The 22,221-nt window shown below is 37.9% G+C and overlaps 1 protein-coding gene across 3 annotated transcripts in view; it reads right to left on the bottom strand.

Annotated features, from left to right (window-relative positions):
* Positions 1-4,040: 4,040 nt before the first annotated feature.
* The window catches only part of GABPA (GA binding protein transcription factor subunit alpha), a 28,407-nt gene continuing 10,226 nt past the window's right edge, over positions 4,041-22,221 (bottom strand). For all 3 annotated transcript variants that reach the window (XM_076352386.1, XM_076352394.1, XM_076352403.1), the window contains exons 5-10: positions 20,181-20,426; positions 15,527-15,721; positions 14,662-14,718; positions 13,475-13,615; positions 11,893-12,085; positions 4,041-6,999 (exon numbers count right to left, since the gene is read on the bottom strand). In XM_076352386.1, coding sequence (XP_076208501.1) covers positions 6,771-6,999; positions 11,893-12,085; positions 13,475-13,615; positions 14,662-14,718; positions 15,527-15,721; positions 20,181-20,426 — 1,061 coding nt within the window. In that variant the 3' untranslated portion in view covers positions 4,041-6,770. The remainder of the gene's footprint in view (positions 7,000-11,892; positions 12,086-13,474; positions 13,616-14,661; positions 14,719-15,526; positions 15,722-20,180; positions 20,427-22,221) is intronic.

The raw sequence follows: 22,221 nt of genomic DNA, 5'->3' as shown, positions 1-22,221 counted from the left end.
AGGGCTGAATTATGCTTTATTTTCCTACCGGGGCACACCAGTTTGAGCATGATCACACTTACTCAGCTCTTCAGTTTCACAGAACTCCTGAACATTTATTGTTTGTATCCCCTTAGATGTAACTGGCCCATGGGTTGAAAAGTTGGTAGAGCCGGAAAGACAGACACACCTCCGTAAAAAACCCTCTACACTAGAAGTATTCCTCAGCTGAATTTTTTTTTCTCTTCATTCTTGTAGAGCTCACTTTAGGCCTGGTGAATTGTTCCTGAGGACAAGTTCAAGCTCCTGTTACAGCTTCTAGTTCTTTGTTGGGTACAGTTCGGTCATCTTATTCATTTATGGTTGTTAGCCAAACTGCTTCCGCACCAGTTCTGTCTCCCTCAGCTGTTTTTAGTGGACAAGAGCCAGGAGAGACTCCAGTTACACAGCAAGTTTCGCATCCTCACCGACTGTCTCTAACCTCCCTTCGCTGATCTCAGTGGGGAAATCAAAGTCCCAAGGTGGGTATTACGGATTCCTGCATGGGGCAGTTTCTGTGAAGCCCAACAGGTTGGCATGCCTTAGGAGGCAGGGAGCGTGCTTCATTTTGGGAATAATGCTGCTTTGAGTTTCTGGACTAAAACATTACTTTTATGGGGAAAAAAAAATTAATACCTTTTCTCTCCTAACCCTGAAGTTTAAAGAACTGCACCTTTGTGCTGGTTTTGGCTGGGATAGAGTTAATTTTCTTCACGGTAGCTGGTATGGGGCTGTGTTTTGGATTTGTGCTGGAAACAGTGTTGATAACACAGGGATGTTTTAGCGATTGCTGAGCAGGGCTTGCACAGAGTCAAGGCCTTTTCTGCTTCTCACCCCACCCCACCAGCGAGTAGGCTGGGGGTGCACAAGGAGTTGGGAGGGGGCACAGCCGGGACAGCTGACCCCAACTGACCAAAGGGATATCCCACACCGTGTGACATCATGCTCAGCATATAAAGCTGGGGGAAGAAGAAGGAAGGGGGGGACGTTCAGAGTTATGTGGTGTCTGCCTTCCCAAGTCACCGTTAGGCGTGATGGAGCCCTGCTTTCCTGGAGATGGCTGAGCACCTGCCTGCCCATGGGAAGCAGTGAATGAATTCCTTGTTTTGCTTTGCTTGTGTGTGCAGCTTTTGCTTTACCTATTAAACTGTCTTTATCTCAACCCACGAGTTTTCTCACTTTTACCCTTCAGCTTCTCTCCCCCATCCCACCAGGGGGCGAGGCGGGGGGGGGCAAGTGAGCAGCTGTGTGGTGCTTAGTTGCTGGCTGGGGTTAAACCCCAACAACGCTGCAGGTGTCTTTCCCCCTAGTTAGTCTCATTAAATCTCATCTCTTCCAGACTCATTTTTTCCATGCATACTGTTTGCAGCTTTCACTCTTAGAATTCTGATTTTTTTTTTTTTTTTTAGACATACTGGTTTCTCATTGTCTTCTGCGGCTGAAGCTTTTTGCAAACCCAGTTCCTATGAAGCAGTTCCTGCGGAGTCCTTGAAAATGAGAATATTGAAAAAGCTAAGCTTACTGGGATGAAGGGGGAAACAGCTAACATTTTTTCATCCCCAAATACTTTTCCCTAAGTGGGAGGAATTTCAAATAAACAACAAATCTTCTAATTTCTGAGAAACAGTTTGCTTAGTGCCATCCATGCTTGCTTCAATTACAATCACTAATTGATACATATTACCTATTCTATTCTAATAGATATAATTTATATAATCTGCTTTTTGTCTACTGAGATGGTGGTATTCTACTTTGATTAGTGAATTCTGACACGTAGCCCACGTAGGACTAGAAATACGGCTCCTAAATGCTAATTTCTTCCACTTAGGTTACAGGGCAGGTTGCAAAGGTAAGGAAAAAACCCCACGTCTTAAGATATCAGATCTATTATGGACAATGGGTGTTTTTGATACTAAAGGCTCCCAGCCCATTTAGATCATTAGTAGCAAATACCTGAAGCAATTCAATAGACAAAATTTAATGTTTCCACACGTTTTCACACTAACCAAAGCTGTGCTAAACTAAACCAGCATTTTCCCCCGCTGTTTCTGAACAATCATTTCAATGCCAGCAACCTGAAAATGACTATAAAGAATAAACTGAAATTTTATTACTATCTGCTGTCCAGCAGTTGTTTTATAAGTCAAGAACTGTCGGGCAATTAAAACCTAATGCACTGCAGGCAGCGTCAGCTGTTTCTGGCAACAAGAGACAACTATTTACATGAGGATTTCAGCTGTTTCTGATGCAGAGCTATCTCCTCTTTGAAACTGCCTTTATTTTTATCAAGTAACTGCATAAGTAAGTTGCTTACAACTATGATCAATAATTAATTACCTTTGGATTTTTTCTCTCCCATCATAGCCAGTTACGGTGACACCACCTACAAAAATAACCTACTTGGATGTTGTGTGTCACGAACCACAAACAAAACAGCCGATTCCTCTGGTTTTCCAGGTAAATGAGAACTGTTTCATGGGTTACAGATACATCTGCTGATAACCACTGCCACTAGCACCATTTAATTTCGGTTTCCAGAAGACCAGTTCCACAAGTAAAGAACAATTTTAATTAAAGGTAAACACTCAATATTTGTTTCTCCCGCCTCAGCATTTTTTAACCGTAGCTTCAAATTATTAACGGCTAAGATGTCAATACTCTAAAATTACAAGACGATACAATTTCAGTTTGGTGCCTGATTAGATGCCTTGGGCTTTAATCCTGAAATAATGATGTAAAATGTAATTGAGTCAAAATATGCCTAATGTATTTGGTCCCATGTCGCAACTCTCAAAACCAGTCAATCATTCCTCTCCTTTAATTATTAAGTAATCTTCTGTTTAGCATCATCCATGTTAAGAATTACTTTTCCAAAAGAAAAAATAACTATACAGTATCAAACCAAATATATTGTAGAAATCCTGATATAGCTATATCAAAACCACAACCTTTAAGAATATGTATGATCTTGAAAACCACCAGTCTGGTCAGTAAAAATATTCCCCATAGACCTGTGTGAATGGATCTTATATCATGCTGCTTTAAAAGCAAAAATAAATCCCATAAACCTGTGTCAATGGACTTACATCATCCTTCTTTCACTATCAGGCAACGGGGCCCCTTGTCAGCTTATTTTGCTTAAGATTGATAATTGCAAGCTGTTAGTTTGTAATTCCCTACATTGTTCCAATAAAAAATTTCAGTCCAAGAATGGGAATCCCAAAACAAGCTCTCACTGGCATAAAGATACTAGTAACTATAAACACAAACAATGAATGAGACACAAATGTTCAGCAGTGTACTTTAAAAGGCGGCCAACAAATCATTGAAATGTTCTAAAAAATTATTTTCGGTCCACTACATGCTGTTGCTGCTGAGCTAAAACATAAACATTTTGAAATCAAGTGATCTGGTAGGTTTAAAGATGACAAAATATGTCAGTCTTGAATTTGGCAGTCCAGATGGAAGAGTTCAGAGGTATAATGAGAATATTTCCACTGAGACACGATTTAAAAATAAGGTAGTAACAGTATAATCAGAATTTTATCTTCTTTTTATCAAGGACAGTACCAACACTTGAGTTAGTGGGTCACACGAAGTAAGTGGGGCTATTTGCAAGAATGAAAAAAAGTCCGAAGATTACAGATCAACATGAACCTTTCCAATTTAAACACTCCTAAAAGCATAAAACTGACTATTTTATAGGGCTCCATTTTGTCCTACTGTTAAGTTTCCTTCATTATTTTTACCAAAGCACCGTTTTGAGACTTGCGATTAAGATGTTAAAGAAAGCTGTTACAGTAATGAAAGACACCGAGTTCCCGTTTAGAAGTAGAAACACGTAGCCAAGTATTGAGTCAAAGAAGATGCATCTTCAGAAAATAAGATGGTCTGCCTTCTTCCTGGAACGAGGTTGTGATCTCAGGAGTAATGAGAATAAAGTGTGCGTATTCATCTTTAAACTGGTTGCACCCGAATGACATTACAACCGGCTTTCTAAAAATTAAGAAGTCAACAGGCATTAGAGCTGTATAACATTTTTATTTTACTATATTGACATTTTATGCACAAATATTTTATCCGAGTAAAAATAGAAAATAATTGTTTCATGTAAAATTACCAAAAAAAATGCAAACCACGAAAGAAATACATAATTATTAGCAGAGTATAAGTGTCTTTATTTAAAGAGTAAAAAGTATGCAAAAAACCTTCCGTTTTACAAAAAATTGGGAATATTCTTTCTATGTTTTCCTTCTGGCAGCAACAGAACAACCTTTGACAATATGTTCTACATCTTTTATTTTATTGAAGACATCAAGTTAGTCACAGATTTCTCCCTCAACTACAGAGAACGTGACAGTGATTTTACAGTTTGAAAGATTCCTTCTTTACTAACTAGAACACGGTGGAAAAGCAGATGATCCCACAACAAAGAACCCAAAGGACTACCATACCTACTGAAAAGCTGCAAAATAATAATCGGGTGTATTTACAAAGAAAATGTGGTATCAGAAGTTTCCCTTAGAGGGCTTATCATGTAACAAGAACATTCAGGGGGATAAAGTATCGATACTACATTTCAATTTTGCCGTTAGTTTATCCTCCTGCAGTCCAGTTTGATCTAGAGAGCTGATATTTTAAGCTTCTTTTTATACTGTATTTCAACGAAAAAGGCCTCTCATGAACTCTGCTAAATAAACCTAACGACTTGTATTGGACTTTGTTTAGTAACAGAGCGGTGTTGTACACATAGTTGCTGCCACCGAACTACCAGCTTCATCGTATTCTGAGTAAGCAAACCTGCATCTATTTGCGTAAGTCACCTCGAACACTTGCCGACTGGTGGAATCAGACTACTGTAACAGTAATAAATGGACTGATGGCCGACGACCTCTCGTGACAGATGCATTTACGTATTTTGCTCAGGGCTTCGGATTTTTTTAAAAACAAAATAAAACCAGCATGCTCAGTAGATGGAGTGCTTTAAGAGCTCAAGAATGAAAACAATATTAAGAGTTACTGAAAGAATCTGGCAAAAAAAGTTATAATCGTGGTGACAACGAAAAAAGCAGGCTAGAACTACATGCAAGATTTCTAGTTAAGCAAAAACTACCTGCAGATGAACATCCACCTATGAACAAAAAGCTTTGTCCTCAATGCACCTCTAAAATAAACGTGAGTCTTCGGTGTTCTTTGCCCTCTGCCTGCCAAGTGTGACCGTTCCGTCTCAGATCAGGAGCAACAGTCCAGTGCTCTCGCTACTCAGTATAAGCACATTTTATGTTTAGAACCTCACTGTACGAGCACTTTTGATTTAAGGTTTAAGAGTAGCTCGATCCCTCACAGAATTAAAGGTTTTCCCTTACACATTTGCGTTTTAATTGTTAAATGTTACCAGAGGGGGTTTCACTTCTGAAAAGTTGGAAAATATGCATGGTGACATAATACTTATACTGTTTAATAACATGAAGGGGCAAAAGCAAACCCAGAATCGCACCATTTTCAGCCATCAAAAGAAGCAGTCTAACAGGCATCAGTACAGAAGCAAAAAAGTTGCAGCCTACTTTTTACTGCACGTTTAAGTTTGCACGAAGTACTCTCCGTAGCTCAGAATTCAGGATACATTCCAACATTTCTATTCATCATCCAGACTTCAAATTGCACCCAGCTCTGGAGCATGCATTTGGCTTATGAAGCTTCAAAAACATCACTTGAAGTTCAGAAAGAAATCGATTTTAAATAAAAAATATATCTTTGTATTTTAATGTATGTCAGACTGTACAATAATTTGGAAATCAAGCTTCAGTCCTCTGTAAAACTATTTTCAACTTGCATTTTGTTTCTAGACAGGGACTACTGACTGTGATTAACTTAAGCCTTCAGTTACTAAGGTTGACTACCGTGCAGGTATAAGCACCTTGCAGAACAGAGCATTAAAAACCCCCACCAAAACAAACTCCTCTTTGGGTGAGGGCTATTTTTTCAAGTTTTCAAATCACCTGATGGGGGGTGGTAGCGGGGGAAGAAGTTTGTCTTTGCTTTTTGCTAAATGGCTAGCATTAACAATGTCTTTCGAAACAGATAAGTACTTGCCCTCATAGATGCATATTATCTACATATTACAATGAAATACTCATAATTGGCTTTTCACCTAAGCCAGATCGAAACCTGGATCTCCTTCTTCAGCACTGATCTTCAGTTCGGTCTAGTCTTAGTTTCCTTTGCTTATAAACACAGAAGCTGTTTTAAGAACCTGATGCTTTGTAACGTTTAATGTGTCTTTCGGCTCTGCGTGATGAAATGAGAACAATGAACATGTTTAATTTGGAAAGCATCAAATGCCATTTGGTGGTTCAGCAGAGACCAAAAGACTGGAAAGGACTGAGTTCAGACAACCGATCAGCCTGCTTGCTGCAGGTACTTCATTTTTGTTAAAAGCACTGCAAAAATTACTTTGTACAGCTGTGGACACAGAGCGCTGACCAGTTCAACCCTTCTCACCAATTTCAGACTGCATACCACAGAGGCCCTGACTCAAAGTTGCAGAAGTTGTGGTGATCCCTTAACTTACATTGAAATATACGCTGTTAAAAGATCCAAATTTATGCGAGTCCCAGTTCTTTATAGAAAATCATGCTTTCTATTGTACGGTCAAGAAACAAAAGAAGTTTCCGATTCTGATAAAGGTCAGAGCAGCAACTGCTCTGGTTATTTAGGAAAGGCCTCAGGCTCCCACTTTCAGGTCCTAGTGCTCAATTATCTTTCTCTGTTTGCAGGGACGCTGTAGCTAGCGCCACTGCTGTAACTGGCTGCGCAATCCCATGGAGCTGCATCTTGGCTAGTTTCTTCTGCTCACATTCCGTGACCAACCGATTCAACTCTGCTGCGCTGTAGCCAATGAGAGTTTTCAAGTCGCAGACAAATTTGTACACAAACCTCTTGCCTTGCACTTTGCAGATCATGTCTCCGTCATAGTAATACCTGCAAAAAGAACAGGGGGGGAAAAAAAAAAAAAAGAAAAAAGAGAAAATAATTGTAAATTTTCAGCATCTGTAACTTCCACACGCATCGGTTATTTACTTAAGGTCACTCGGAGGCCAAAATATGAATCTTTTTCTCATCAAAATTCTCATGTAATTTCATATACCAAGATACTGTTTAGGCATTTTCTTATATGAGAAAAGGGAAGAGGGTTGAAAATTGTCCCTGCACCTTGATACGTTAAGGAAAAACAAAACATAGTAATTATTTGATAGGCAGTTGAAAGCACCAGTTCAGAAATGAAGGTCTCGGAGCAGTTTAAAAACAGCTTGGGGGGGAGTAAGTTTTATATAGTGCTTTGCCTTAATAAGAAAACATTGTCTCCCCCCTCATTATTGTCCTTGGCTTTCTTTACTCTTGTCTCTGCTTTTCTGAGGAAAAAGTTCACGTTGGAAAGAGTTTGAAAATTAGCATTGTAGTTTCTATGATACTGAAGCAGCCGTTCTCTCCCTATTGTTTTCAAAGATGAAAGTAAAACTGTAAAAGCGTGTTTGGTTTGGTTTTTTTTTTTTTTATAGTTCATATGCTGGCAAAACTACATCCTTCGCCTTTATTTACAACTAAAAGTGACTTCTCTAACTATGAATACTTTTTACACTGCGTCACAAAAGAATTACCAGACTGGGCAGAAATGCAGTAAAGATAACAAAGTCTATATGACCCACTGTACTCCAGAGACATTATAAAACTTTAGGTAATACCAGTAAAAGAGAAGTTAGAATTTTACAGTTTTGTTGCTGATCTTGTCTCACTGGAGGCATTAATAGAACGCATGTTATCTTGGACTTGATGAGCATAACAAGCTTGTGATAAATTTCGAAAAAATCAAAACCAAAACCAAACAACCAAATAAACAAAAAAAAATAATCACACAATTTAATTTCCTCAAAACCATCACCCAAATGTAGTACAAATGAGCCCAGATTTCTTGACTGTTTATAACTCAATCCTCTGAGTGACATGCTTGTAAAGCAAAGATGATTCTCATTCACCAGCAAAATTAAGTCAATTAAAAGACCAACTTCTGTCTCCCAGCTCTAGTGGCAAAGAGGTTAAGTTACCAAGAACCCAACCAAATTTCTTCAGACACCTCAAATTCTGAAAAAAGACCTTTTAATTTCTTACTTTTGAGGGTCAGGATCTAAGCAGCAGGACCAAAGCAAAGAAAGGATGAGAGGTAGACTATGTAGAAAAAAACGTTGGCAAGCCTGCTGGTTACTGACACCGTGCAAGGAGCCGCAGAGGTCTGTTATGGAGTACAAGAACTGCCAAAACAGCTTGCGATTGCTCTGCGGGCAAAGAAAGTTTGGTCCGTTTGCCAAAGCTCTCCTTCACCTTTCTCCTGAATGACATATAGCTACATAAAAGCTTCCTCTTCCGTCCTTCTCCTCACTCCAACCCCTCAAGCTAACACCTGCGCCTCCCTCAACTCCTCTCTGTTTTCTTCTCCACATCATCACGCTTGTTCTTAATTGCTACTCCACTGCCACTCAGCACTTCTCCGCGCCAGCCCTATCCTAACAAAGCATCTTCCTGGCACCAGCTGAAGGATCTGTTGTTGTATGGTGTCCATCACATTCAGCCTCCTAGTGAGGCAATGAGGTTTAGTCATAAGGGGTTAGATGAACCCTGTAACCTAGAGGGTGGGATGATAATTTATGTTCGGCTTTGAAGTACAGTCTTGCAGCACTGGGCAGAATTGGGGAAGGATGAGGGATATCCTGGTGTATCCCTCGCGTGTGAAATACAGTATAGCTTAGAGAAATACAGTATAGTTTAGAGTGTGGGAACACTGGGCAGGCATTCATGTTGAATGTGACAGGGTACTGGACACAGAGAAATTGGGGAACTGGGAGCTGTGCTCACCTGGGTCAATAAGAAGCATCTGCAGAAAGCCGGAGTATGTAAGATGTGGCCACGGCATATGGTTAAGTGCCACGGGCCAAGATTAGGTTTTGGGTTGTTTTGGTTTTTTTTCCTTAAGTTATTTAACTGTACAATACTGTACAATAATGCCTGTCTCAAAATAATGCTGTAGAAAAATGCTTTACAAAACTGAATAAATTTCTTTAAATGATTTAGTCTGCATTACTGATATGATCAGAAAGGAAAAAGACCACAAGAAATTAGTCCGCATTTATACGAAGGCCCAAAACCATGCAAGATTCCCACATCTCATGCTAGAAACACTCAAGTTAGAATTGAGGCAATGGTGAGAGGATTTTTTCAATATTATGTTGAACGCATTTCTGATTCCAGTATCTGCTCGTTCAAAAATATCGAAAGCTAAAAATAAATAAAAATAAATACCCATGCAAATTTACAAAGCCTTAGTTACTGGAATGTTCCGAGTCACATGAAAACTTTGTTTCGGAATAATTCAGGAGATTAATTATTTTTCTTCAAGTCTCACTTCCCTACTGGATAACTAAGCGGATGTTGATTTTAGAAAATTTACCAAGGTGTATGCAACAAAAAAAAGCTGTTTTTCACCCTGCCCTAGCTTCTATACTGCCTGGTTTTCCTACAGCTGGGCAGCAGAGCTAGCACATTTCTCAATAGTATCAACATCATTTTCTGTATAAACCAACAATTGACACAGTAATTTCAGTACGTTAGTAAACAAAACATATTACAATTTAATAAAACTTTAGCTTGGCAACAGTGTTTATCACGGGTGTAGCAAGAGGCATGAAATATCCCTTCAGACACTCAAGTGTTAGAAAACATGTCAATATTGATGCAGCTGCCAAAATGGCAACATTTTGAGGAATATGATTTCTGTAATTCTGTGACTAAAATACAAATGCAAAACTTCTCTAATAGTGATTTATGTAAATTACTGTGCAGACATCTGTTTAATATCCCAGTGATAAGAACATTATTCTAAAGTTCTTCAGCTGCCTTTGAGATCTTCTGCGGAGTTTGACAAAACCCAAAAAACATTAGCATCATTTACATCATTTTTACGTTCCAGAAAGTTTTCACATATACCTTCAGTACACAAACACACAGATTCACAAAAACAGGTTGGAAATATGGGAATGATATGCAACAATACAGGCTGGGGAGCAGCTCTACTGGAAAGGCCCTGCTTTGGGCAGGAGGTTGGACCAGAGACCTCCTGAGGCCCTTCCCACCCAAGGGATTCTGTGATCCTACGAAAAAAGTAACATTCTAATTTAATATATAAATAATGCAAGAACAGCCATACAAGACCAGACTAAAGATCTATCTAGAACAGGATATAGACTCCAACAGACCAAAAGAGGACACCTAAGGAAAAGCATGATCATAGCGTAAGCATATATCGATGCTCTTCCTTGCTTTCAATGATCTGGGGCTCAGAAACTTCTAGAAGTTGCATCTTTCCATACCTAATATCCTTCAAAATATGTCTTTTTCATTAATTTGTCCACTTGCCTCTCAAACTCATAAAATAATTCTGGCATCCACAATACTGTGCCTAAAGAAGTTACAGGACAAACGAAAGGGTATAGTTAAGCTGTGTATCTGGTGCCTGCCAGTTTCTTCTTTCTGAAGATCTCTCTCACGTAAATGAGATACCGAGCAGTCATTCTTTACTGACTCTATGCCATTCATGGTCTTCTAGACTTCAGTCTCCCCCAGTGAAAGTACTCATTCAGCTTTATGCATATTGATGTTATTTAAATCCTCCCTAAAAGACTAAAGAAAGCCAGAATATGGTAACTTTACCATCGTTTCTCATAGAGGTATTTTCAAATAGAAGTTGATTTTTTTTTTTTAAACAATGCTAGATGAGTTTACTTCCTTTAAAAAAAAAAAAATGTAGCCAGAAGTGGAAATGCTGAAAAGTAAATCTTAGATCTCAGACTTCAACCAATATGCAACTTCACTCATATGAAAAGAGTTCATAAAACTGCTCAAATAATTTGCAGGATTAGGCAATAAATACCTTTCTTGAAAACTAATCAAAAGAAATAGATTTAACCATATCAGAATAAGAAATCAGAAGTTCAATCTTAATGGTAGGCCAAAACAATCAGGGAGAAAAAGTCTAAAATTCAGGTACTTGCGTTCTTCTCCCTCCTCAAGCACATCACCTACAGTGATACAATAACACAAGTCCCTTTTACCAATGTCAAACTACAAAATCACAATGGAATGAAGACAGCCTGAAACGCTTCCGTTTCTTCAGATGATAAAAGTTCACTATGTTGGAGTCACAACAACTGTTGAAACTTACCTGTCAACTGTATTTTTCAATTTAACATCCCTACCATGAGAACAGTGGAATGGATCAATGAATATTTGAGCTTAGAAAAAGTTTTGTAACATACACAAAAAATTGTTACATACAGAAAACTACTAACGATTACGTAACTACAGGAAAATATCCGCTTCATTCCATAACAAGAGCAAGAGGAACACGAACAAGTAAACTGTAAAATATAAAAATACGTCAACAATTCAGAGTATTCACATATTTCTGTATCTTTCACCAATAATCAATACTGTTTGGCACACTACTGAAAGCATAAATGCTGAAGATACATCAAAAAAATATATTTCCAAAAGTGAGCTACCCAAATTAACTATCATGTCAGTGTTCAATAATCTTGAAAAAAGAAAATATATTTTCAAGAAGTTATTGTACTAGCGTCTTTGAAAAGAAAAACACAAATACCTTGCCCCTAAGACTAGTACAATCTGATGGGCAGGAGTAGCTTCAGAGGATCTGTTTATGCCTTTACTAAAAAAGCCGCAAGTCTTGCATTATGATAGTTAAAAATAAAGTAGCCAAGCGGAAGGAAATCACTTCATACCTGATCAGTTCCTAAAGTTTCTTACCTCAGAGCCCGACTAAGCTTCTCATAGTTCATCGTGGGTTTGTTTTTGCGCTGTCCCCATTTTTGCGCAACCAGTTCAGGCTGATTCAGTTTAAACTCTCCTTCATCACCAACCCAAGAAATACAGTCCCGAGCATCTTTGTCTGTGAGAAGTTCTAACAAAAACTGCCACAACTGGATCTGGCCATTGTTTCCTGTTGAAATAGGAATTACAAGATCCATTTCAATTAGTCCTTTTTATGTTCCGCTCATAGCTGAAAATTTTCAACCAACATATTAAAGCAGACCAACATAGAATATATGATGGAAGGAAAACTTGCACTTAATCAATTTCTTGTAATTGTTCTTTTATAAACATTTTCCTGCAAAGTCATCAGTATTAATCCATTAAAAAAGAAACTAATGAATACAGAAAAAAAAAAAAAAGAAATCAAGATTTCTCATAAATCTGTTCCTAGAACTTAAGAAAAAAAAATTATAGGACACTACACATAGTCATTTAGACACGTATCTATCCCTAAAATAGAACAGTTTTACCAAGAGCTGCTTATTCCTCTTCAGGCACATACACATATATACATATATATGTAATAGAAGTTGGATTTTTTAAAAAATAGTTTAGTCTCCAATTTTCAACATGAAATATTAGAAATACAAATAAAACCCCCAAACTTCACCTTACGTCAGTATAACATCTTTCATGTCCAATCATTAAGATTTCTTTTTAACTCAAGTATCTGCAGTTAAATTCCTGAATTCTCAATGAGATACAGATGGAAGACCTAATGTCTAAAGGGAGAAACACAGAGTATTCCCCACTGATGTCAGCCGATAAAATCTTGGCCTAAGAACACTGAATGACATCATAATAGACTTTTATGGAGAGTTTAAAGCAAATAAAAACTCAAGGGAAAGGAGAGGAAAGGATTTAACAGAAAAATTCACAACAGTGGAGAGAACCAAAGCAAAAAAGACAGCAAGAAAAAATAAGGTAAAGAAATTACGATGTTATTAATAATTGAAGAGTATGTATGAGTAACAGTAATTCCAAAAATAAACTGCAGATTTAGTGTGCAGTTTTCCAGAAGGTGCATTCATGTAACAAAACAAGAAATCTGAAACTTGCTAAAGCCTACAGTCACCAAATTGGGGGGGGGGGGAGAGGGGAGGAGGAGGGGAACAAGTAGGGCAAGTAGTAGCTAGGCTAGGATTCTACAACATACAATTTATTTTCTCCCCTTTCTGCAAAGGGAAAGCGGAAAGAAGTTAAAAGCTTGAATAAATGCTATGCAGTGGTTTGAGAGGACAGACTGTTAAGTGATAGGAAGAGAAACAATTTTATGCATTTTATTTACCGCAGGACTCAAAAGCTGCAGCACCACATTAACACAGTGCCTGTGTGAGCTAACCAACCTGCCAGGTCTGCATGTGCTTGTGATATACTTTGTAGCTAAGGTCCCCTTCATACCACATAGACTTCTACAAACCTCACATTCAGAGTGACAGAGATGTGTTCTACAAAACTGTAATTCAAATTAATGAGTGTTTACTGCGTTTGCATTTAAAAATAATGGAGACAATACCTGTTCTGTTCCCAGGGGAACTTCTATCTTCCCCAGAGATCCTTGGAGCTCTCTGTACTTTAGCTGCCTTTGCACTGCTGTTTATTACTTTAATGGTGGTTGGGGTAGCAGGCTGTACAGATGCTGGAATAATCTGCACAGCTGTAAAGCAGAGAACATTGCAGAACATCAATTATAAACTGCTGGCACAGAAATAGGCATATATTATTTATTACCTGTATTATCGTAACATCTACGAGCTAGTTTTTTCCTTTGCTAAAAAGACACACTGTGTAAGTCTCAATGCTAAGAATAATTTAAAGACTTTTTACCACTTACAGTGGAAATTGTGGTTTTAGACTCGTAGCAGAGATGCCACATTACAGATGAAACATCAGCTTTAGTTTACTATCATGTGTATTACATGTTTCCATAAAAAAAAACCCCTCGTGCCTTTGTTTTCATCTTTATGCTCTTCCCATACGATCTACCCTAATGCACTTTTCTCTATCGTCACTGTACAACCCTCCATACGTGCTATACAAACAGCAATTAAATACCCTTCTATTGCTATGGCGTAAGAGGATGCAAAAGCCCCACTCGAGGTGGCTTTAACTAGACACAAACCCAGAATGTAATACACAGTCTATCTATTTAACATATAAGCTGCTTACAAGTCTTGTGAAAATTGATTCATTTTAATAATTGATGACACCGCTTCAGCTGGAAGAATGAGTTTCAAATAACTGGAAAGTTACTTTAATGTATTTTTTCTAGTATTGTTTTCTAAGCAAGTCCTCTCTTCCACACTCCCTTTCAGTTTTTGGAAACATTTTCTTTTGAAATCGTAACATTTCAAGACATCTATTCATTAATGCAATGTATAACCTAAAAAACCAGAACAACTCAAGACCTCAAATGTGTACCCTAGACAGCTTATTTCAAGAGAGTGGAAAACCTACCATCCAAAATTAAAGTTAGAAACTTTCATAGTTCAGGTCACACACCACCTTTCAGCCAATAACAAAATATCGAGAAACCCAACGTTTTGCTTTGAAGTTTAAAATATGCCCTCCTCCCCTCACCAAGGAAAACTACTCTCTCGAGTGATTTTCTAAATGTTGTACTATTATAGTGCTGAACCAAAGTACAGTGCTAAACCTGCAAACAGTTAACTGTGTGAATTAACTGCTGGCAGAAGTACTTACGCTGATCAATAGTAACAGTTGCTATTTCTCCAGAGTGTTCTTGGCTAGCCAACACATCTGCAAATTAGGAGAAAAAAAAAAAAAAAGTAACTTTTTATTTAACCCACAAATTTCAAGTCACCCGAAGATCAAAAACTTTCATATGTCATAGAGGAAAAAAGTCAAAATTTGGTATCAGTTTGCAAGAGACATGCATAGCTCATGGTCTTATGAGAAGAGACATTTAACATCTGTCATTCAATTTTTAGAAATAAGGATGGTGAATTTCAAGGTATATCTTATGCATTCTCTGTCCCCTAAAGCCTTTAGCTATATCATGTAAATGAAGATGGAAACAGTTTTTACTCTGCCAATTTACATCCAAGCATGGTAAATCTGAAATGCACATATACCTTATTGTATTATGCACATACAATGCATCACTTATCGGTTGTGTTGTGTACAATCTAAGGATTTCATTGCCTATGCTTAATAATCTTCAATTCTATATGACACAGATGTACATTAAATAACTCACAATCAATATTTAATTACAAAACTGTCAAATTCAGGAGATGCACAAACTAAAAGTCTTTATTAAAACAAAGGAAGAATCATCAGTCACTACTTCCTCCCTATTAGTTATAAAGTTTGATGAAAGACGGGCAAACAGTGTTTAGTATGCCGACGTGTTTCACAATAGCAGACATTCTCACTAATACCTCCTGTTATCTTGTACTGATGCCCTCATTTTTACTGCCAATAATAAATAGAGGAAAAACAACTGCTCACAATTGGTTTCATCTTTAAAGAAAGAAAAAAAAAAAAAATGAGAGAAGGGGGGACGGGGAATAAGTAAAATCAGTTACAGAAAAATCTCCCATACACTTTCGAAGAAGCTCCAAATGGCTCCAGAGGATTTCTCCCCGTGGGACGCGCTGGAAGAAGTCTTCTTGACTGAGGCTGCAGAGCTCCCGCCCGGGAATGCTGAGCGCATTGAGGTCAATGTCAGTCATGCTGAACTCCTTCATCACCCACACCACCCAGTGGAGCACCTGGTCTGTCGACCACTGCACTGGGTCTGGGAAAAGAGAGACAAAACTGCACGTCACCCCATCATATACTGCAAGGTTCCTCCACACTTGAGGTTACAGAGCTAGTCCTTGCTGTAACTGACAAGAAGAATGAAATACAAGTGGCTACTGATCCACAGCATTCAAACAAGCATAACCCAGAGTTCATTTTTTTGTATGACCTTTTCTCAAGGCCTTTTAAAAAACTTTATTTAGGGGGTTCTTGTTATCTATACATTTATTTTTTAAAAAGGGCCTGCTTCTAGGCCAGTCAGTGCTGCTATTCAGTTAAAGTCCAATGATGGCATGTTTTCAATTATATAATAACTTCCATAAAAGAAAATACACAACATCATGAAGTGTAGTTACCATGACCAAATCTGACCGGATGGAAAGTTGACTCCTCTTAAAATGCTGATGGAGTGGTGTTGCTTGGTGGGGAGACGGAAAGGGCAAAAAAGGGATTTTCTTTAGCAAAAGCTTTTACGTCAGAACTACGCCTGACATTTCTCAAACACAGAAAATTATTTTTCTTTTTCCATAGGTCTTTAGTTTCAAAAAAAAGTAGTGTCTCTCACACCAGGATGCTCTTCCTCAAATATGTTGATCAGCATGTGATTATGATGAAATATTACATTCTAAACTCATTCACATTAACCCAGGTTCTAAACTATTTAAAATCACCATCGTGCTGGGATGGAGTTAATTTTCTTTATAGCAGCCCATATGGTCCCATGTTTTAGGTTGGTGACCAAAACAGTGTTGGTAACACACTGATGTTTTAGCTACTGTTAAGCAGTGCTTGCACAGAGTCAAGGTGCGACTGACTAAAGCCCTAGGGGTGGAACGTGACTCCCCTACAATGGAATAAGGCTCAGAGGAGATGGGCAAGGGTGAAGTGCCCATGCAGCTCAGAGAATAATGCAAAGAAGCTGATTTTATCTCAACAGAAAGGAGGTGGAGGGTGGCCTTTGTTTTAGATAAACAGCTATCAACAGCTGAGTGGATCAGCTGGTGGTGTAAACTGTCTCCCTGAGTCAGCCAGACCAGCGTGGGGGGAGTGAATACATTGCTCAGCCCAACGTAGAGTACACAAACTAGACAACTAGCAAAAGAATTTCGAAGAGAGCAACGGGCTTGGGCTGGTTTCAACCCGCGCATTCCTTCCCGGCAACTGGGGACACCCAACATCGTGATGGTGAGCGTATTATATAGAGACCGGTAATGGGAATCACGTTGGTATTGTGATTGAACAGTGTATTGCAATTGCCGCATTTTTCTAAGTGTAACTTACCTTTGTATTGTGTTTTTAGTATAATTTGTATCACTCTGCTAAATCATAAATCCCATGTAACATCAACCATCTTCAAGTAAATCTGGTATCAAACATTATACCCTCCATGCATGGAATATCTAAAAGAACCTGGTCAGAGAGTATTGGACTCTGACACAAGGCCTTCTCTGTTTCTCACTCGGTCACCCCAGCGAGTAGGCTGGGGGTGCACAAGAAATTGGGAGGGGACACAGCCAGGACAGCTTATTAAATTGCTTTTATCTTGACCCATGATTTTATTTTTTTTTTAAGCTCGCTTTGGCCCTTTTGATTCTTTCCCCCATGCCTCTGGAGGGGAAGTCATCAAGTGACTGGGTGGAGGCTCATCTGCCAGCTGGGGTCAACCCACCACACAGGTGGGCTGATAAACATGCACTAGATATATAGATAAAAATATAAAACAGTAAGTGTAATACACCACATCTAGAAAGACCACATTAAATAAACCATTAAACCAAGACTTGATACAATAGGACCCAATGCATGCCTGTACTTGAATCAAGCAAGCCACAGCATCAAGTTTTGGGATGCCTGTTTGACATTTCAACAGAACACAACATGCACATCATTTAAATACTAGTGCCAAACACACAAAAGCATAGGCAACTCACACAGCAGAGGAACATACAGAAATGGTAATAAATAATCAACTCAAGATATGTGCCATACATTGGTTTGTTGACTCGAGACATTTTAACATAAAAAGCCTGTTGTTTCAAGTAGTATTAGTGTGAACAAGCTAGAAAGAGGATGGGTAAATCTAAGCATAATTTTCAAAGCTTTGTTAACGTTGTATGCAATATATTAAAACATGTCAACGAGTACGAACTGGAAAGAGAAACTAAAGCAGGGATATTTACTTTCACTGTCTCAAGGGCAAAAAACAGGAGCAGAAGAACTATGTATTTTTAAATTACAATACCCCAAACAGATGTCACCTTGATAAGTTTTTATTTTAAGAATTAAAGAAAGCAAAGCTTTCTAAGTGTGTAAACATTATCTAGAAGCCACAAATTCCATTTTGCTTAATAAAGGACAGTAACATTGCATTATTTTTCACCGATGCTACCTAAAACCATGCAATGTAATCCTGTGGGAAAAGCCACACCAAAAGGGTTTTGGTCTTCAAAACATTATCAGCAGTGAATTTTCATCAAAAAGCTGGTAATTTGTTCTCATTGACAGAACATAATCTGCAAGGTAACATGAATATTACTTTCTCCAACCAGTTCCATGGTTTCCAAGCTTTCTGCTGCTCCCTTTTCTGGCTTTATTTCTCATACCAATTAATATTTTCTTTCTTCCTAGGGACCTTTGCAATGGTACCAAATTTTTGGATTTTATTAGCAGAAATACCTTTAATAGCTAAGAATTTGTAATCTCTAGTAAAACCCACCAAAACATAACACAAAGGGAAAGCCACAAATTAGCTAAAAGCTAATTTTCCATTTGCAGCAAAACAGAGAAGCCTGTAAGAATGAAGATACTGAACCACTACCTTTCTGGATGATGATTATTTACTGACCGGACTTGACTTTTAATATCAACATACCCTGTCTTTTGAAAAGATTCAAGGAATAATTTCAGAGAACTTCACAGAATCAAGCCTCACAACTCTGTGAAGGAAACTGGACTCTTTTTCTATTTTTTAAGATGTATATTTATAAATGTTGGGGGGGAGCAGGGGGAAAGATGCTTTTTTTGGGGACTACATAAGAACCTTAAGAACACTCTTTATTCTCAGAAATTTCCGACCATACCATGATGTAGGACTTAGCAGTGCCTTATTCTGACCCAAGCCCCTGCAACGTCATCTCAGATAACATTTAAAATCTTACTCTTTCTAGGAAGGTAGTTTAGCACATTTTTCTGATATCAAGCAAACGCTATTATTCTTAATACAGAGATCTCTGCCATAATGAACCAGTACGATTTTCCTGGAAAATCTGCACTCCCATGACACAAAAGACATTAAACTTTTAAAGTCATAGTTGTGGGTTATAGGGTTTTCTTAAAGCACCAACATTATTAAAGTTTATTAACATTATTCAACGTAACAACAACATGGTTTTAAGTAATTTTCTTCTTGTATTAAACGGTAGAGCATGCTGAAAAATATCTGTCTGCTCCTAATAACACCTCACTTTTTTTTTTTTTTTTGCAAATATTCTGCGTCAAATCCCTAATTATCAACAGACATAGCATGATGAAAACTGTTTTGGAAGTGTTTGCCAATGAGAACAACAAAAAGGCATGAAAAAGCCATTGCTTTAGTTATCAAAAATACGTTCAAAATATTGGCAAGCTACACGTCCTGCAAAGACCTGTGACTTCACTGGAATTCTTAAACACTTCCAAATATCCCACTTGCCAAATATATTCCAGTTTTGCAGGTCTGCTTAGATACTACAGCTTCATGTGCTGAATATGCCTTGGCAGTACATTTCTGCCAAGTCATAACAAGCAACTCAGCTGGATAATCTCCTGAACGTGATGTAGGTCTAAAACCCACAGTTTCAGTTCAATCTTAAGCAGGCATTCAGAGATGCTTCTTCTAAGCTAACATTAAATTAGCAGCCTGCTAAGTAACAACATTAATTCAAAAGAGATGTATTCTACCAGAATACTTATATTCAGTTCTGAATCATCTTTTTCCGGCATGTTGAAGTCAAGTATGGCTTTCCATGCAAAATCTGATTTTACACCATACTCAGCATTCCACAACCTATGAACAATTTGTTTCAGCATCTTTAAAGGCAACCCCCACCAAGTACTGAGTTGAGTTCAAATTCAGACACACATGAAAAAGAGCTTTATCACTAACACACACATTTTTAAGGAGGGGAGGAAGAAGGAAACTGCAATGACAAGAAGGTTATGGAGCAAAAAGCACTCTTTTAATAAAACTATTACAAGCATTGATTCTACTTCTCTTTAGCCTTCTCTTATGCAGATATTTGCATTGTACTTACCCATACCATAAGAAGCCTTCTCTGAGGTATTGGAGCACTTTAATTATATAACCAAAATTAATTATCATTTATGAAGAAACACCAATCCCCCAAACGAACAACAGAACCCAGCCCCTACCTGAACACATGCGTGCACGCACACACAGAGTCATGTATTATTACCATAGGGTATTCCAAGGCGCTCCTGCTCCTTTCGGTAGCCTTCCAACGCTGCAGCCCATCGTGTCACTTGTTCAGAGGTTTCATCTGAAATTGTTGTAATATGTTTTGTTCCATCCAAGGTTATCACTTGAGCTTCCTCCACAAGGTGAGCTTCAGCCTCTGTGTGATGAGCATCTGGATCAATCACTACCTCCACAGTCTCCACAGGCTTCACAATTTCAAGGATGTTTAACTTGGGCTCTATCCCTAGGTATAGAAAAGAACAAACACAAAACTTAAAGACAGCAATGCAAATATGACAAAAACGTTGTTTTAAAGCTTTCTGATTAATAGGTGTTAGCATACTTAGGAAAGAAGCATGACACAAAAGCATCATCAAATTTCTGCAAGTGTCCTAAACTAGAATGACATATTCTATTATACAGTATATACTTTAGTAAGGTGAATACAAAGCTGTCCCTCTTTCCTCCCCCAGTATTACAGCTTCCTGTTCTACTTAGGTGATCCATTTCACATATCTTGAACAGAATGTTCAGCATGTGGGCATAAAGAACAAGTATTTTGGTCTGTAAGAAATACACCGAACCAAAGGAAAAAAAAGCAAACCCCAAAAAACCAGAACAAGCATCCACCTCTTTCCCCCAATCAAGAGGCATTTCTTTCAGCCTTTACAATATTTCCCTGCTATCTCTGGGGTCTACACACAGGATTTAACTTTTTCTTTCAGTGCCCTGCAAGAGGCAGCGTGTTCAACAGCAAGTTAAAAGAAAACTAGAAAATTCTTCATGTTTTAAGCTTCATCAGCTACTCATGTTTTGGTTTTATGTCTGTCATTTAAGATATTAGACCACGGAGTTAGAAGATATGTCTGTATCTATTCTGCAGCGATAAAGAACACATTCACTAATGCTACTAATGCTTTGTATCACCACCTTCTCTGTTGTCTTCTGAGAAGGTATTTTGTCCAACTGGTGCCTCACCAAATTTCTGACACTGTATAGAAGATTTTTCTTGTCATTATAATATGCTAAACAGAAAAAAACTCTTTCAATTTTTGTGACATATAATTTCCATTATATTAACAACTAACAACCACACTTCTTTAAGAGATTTTATCAAACCTATTTGCACATTTAAAAAAAAAAAAAAAAAAATCTGTAAAATCCCATTTTATTATGACTTGGAAAACCTTGACTAGGGTTAGGCAGTTGAAAGTAGGATTCACAGAACATCCCATGGCCAGAATATCTTAAGTATCTTGTGCCATAAGGAATTACTTTGAGTCCCTCCTGTCTAATCTACATTAAAGCTCAATGGGAGATGGTAGGTTCTGGAGGTGACCGTCTTAAAAGCTAAAACCACAATCCATTCACAGTTCATAAGGGAAAACAAATGTACCTGTAGTACAAGTAAGAACAAACCAAGTCTTTTTCAGACAAGTATTCCTCTAGACTTTAAAAGGAATTCAGCTTGAAAAAAATATTAGAAAGGGAACACTACAAAGACCGTAAGTACAACATGCAGCAATATGAAATTAAGGAAGTGAAAACAGATGTAGACAACCAGTAAGTGGTTGATTAGATGAAGCAAACATGAAGAAAAAGCAAACAAGTACCTTCCTTACAAGAGTAAGTGTTTTATCTAGGCCATCTAAGATTAACATGCGCAGCACAGGCTTGTTTTAAAGTCAGATAGAAATGGGTAAGGGAAAACAATAAGGGTTAAGATTTTATTTTTGATCTTCAAAAAAGAAAGTAAAGAAAAAAAGCTTCTAGAGAGGAACAGTTCACTATTGCTCAACAAAATTAATTCACTGTCTGTCAAATAACTACATGTCAAAAGAACTGTGAATCTACTGCTCTATCCATAATGCAAACATGGAGATCAAAGTGATGAGTCTCTGTAGAGGAACCAGTTTATAAGTAAAAATGTTGTGAAGTAACAGTCTGCCGCCTAACCTACTGCAACGTTAGATCAACGTTAATTCACTGGGTTTGTCTGCATCCCTTCTCACATCTCTCTGCATAAGAAAACAGATGTC

This window comes from Aptenodytes patagonicus, chromosome 1, assembly GCF_965638725.1.
Source record: "Aptenodytes patagonicus chromosome 1, bAptPat1.pri.cur, whole genome shotgun sequence".
In the NCBI taxonomy this organism is placed as follows: domain Eukaryota; kingdom Metazoa; phylum Chordata; class Aves; order Sphenisciformes; family Spheniscidae; genus Aptenodytes; species Aptenodytes patagonicus.
The sequence above is the reverse complement of the archived record's forward strand: the minus strand, read 5'-3'. Positions and strand labels throughout refer to the sequence as shown.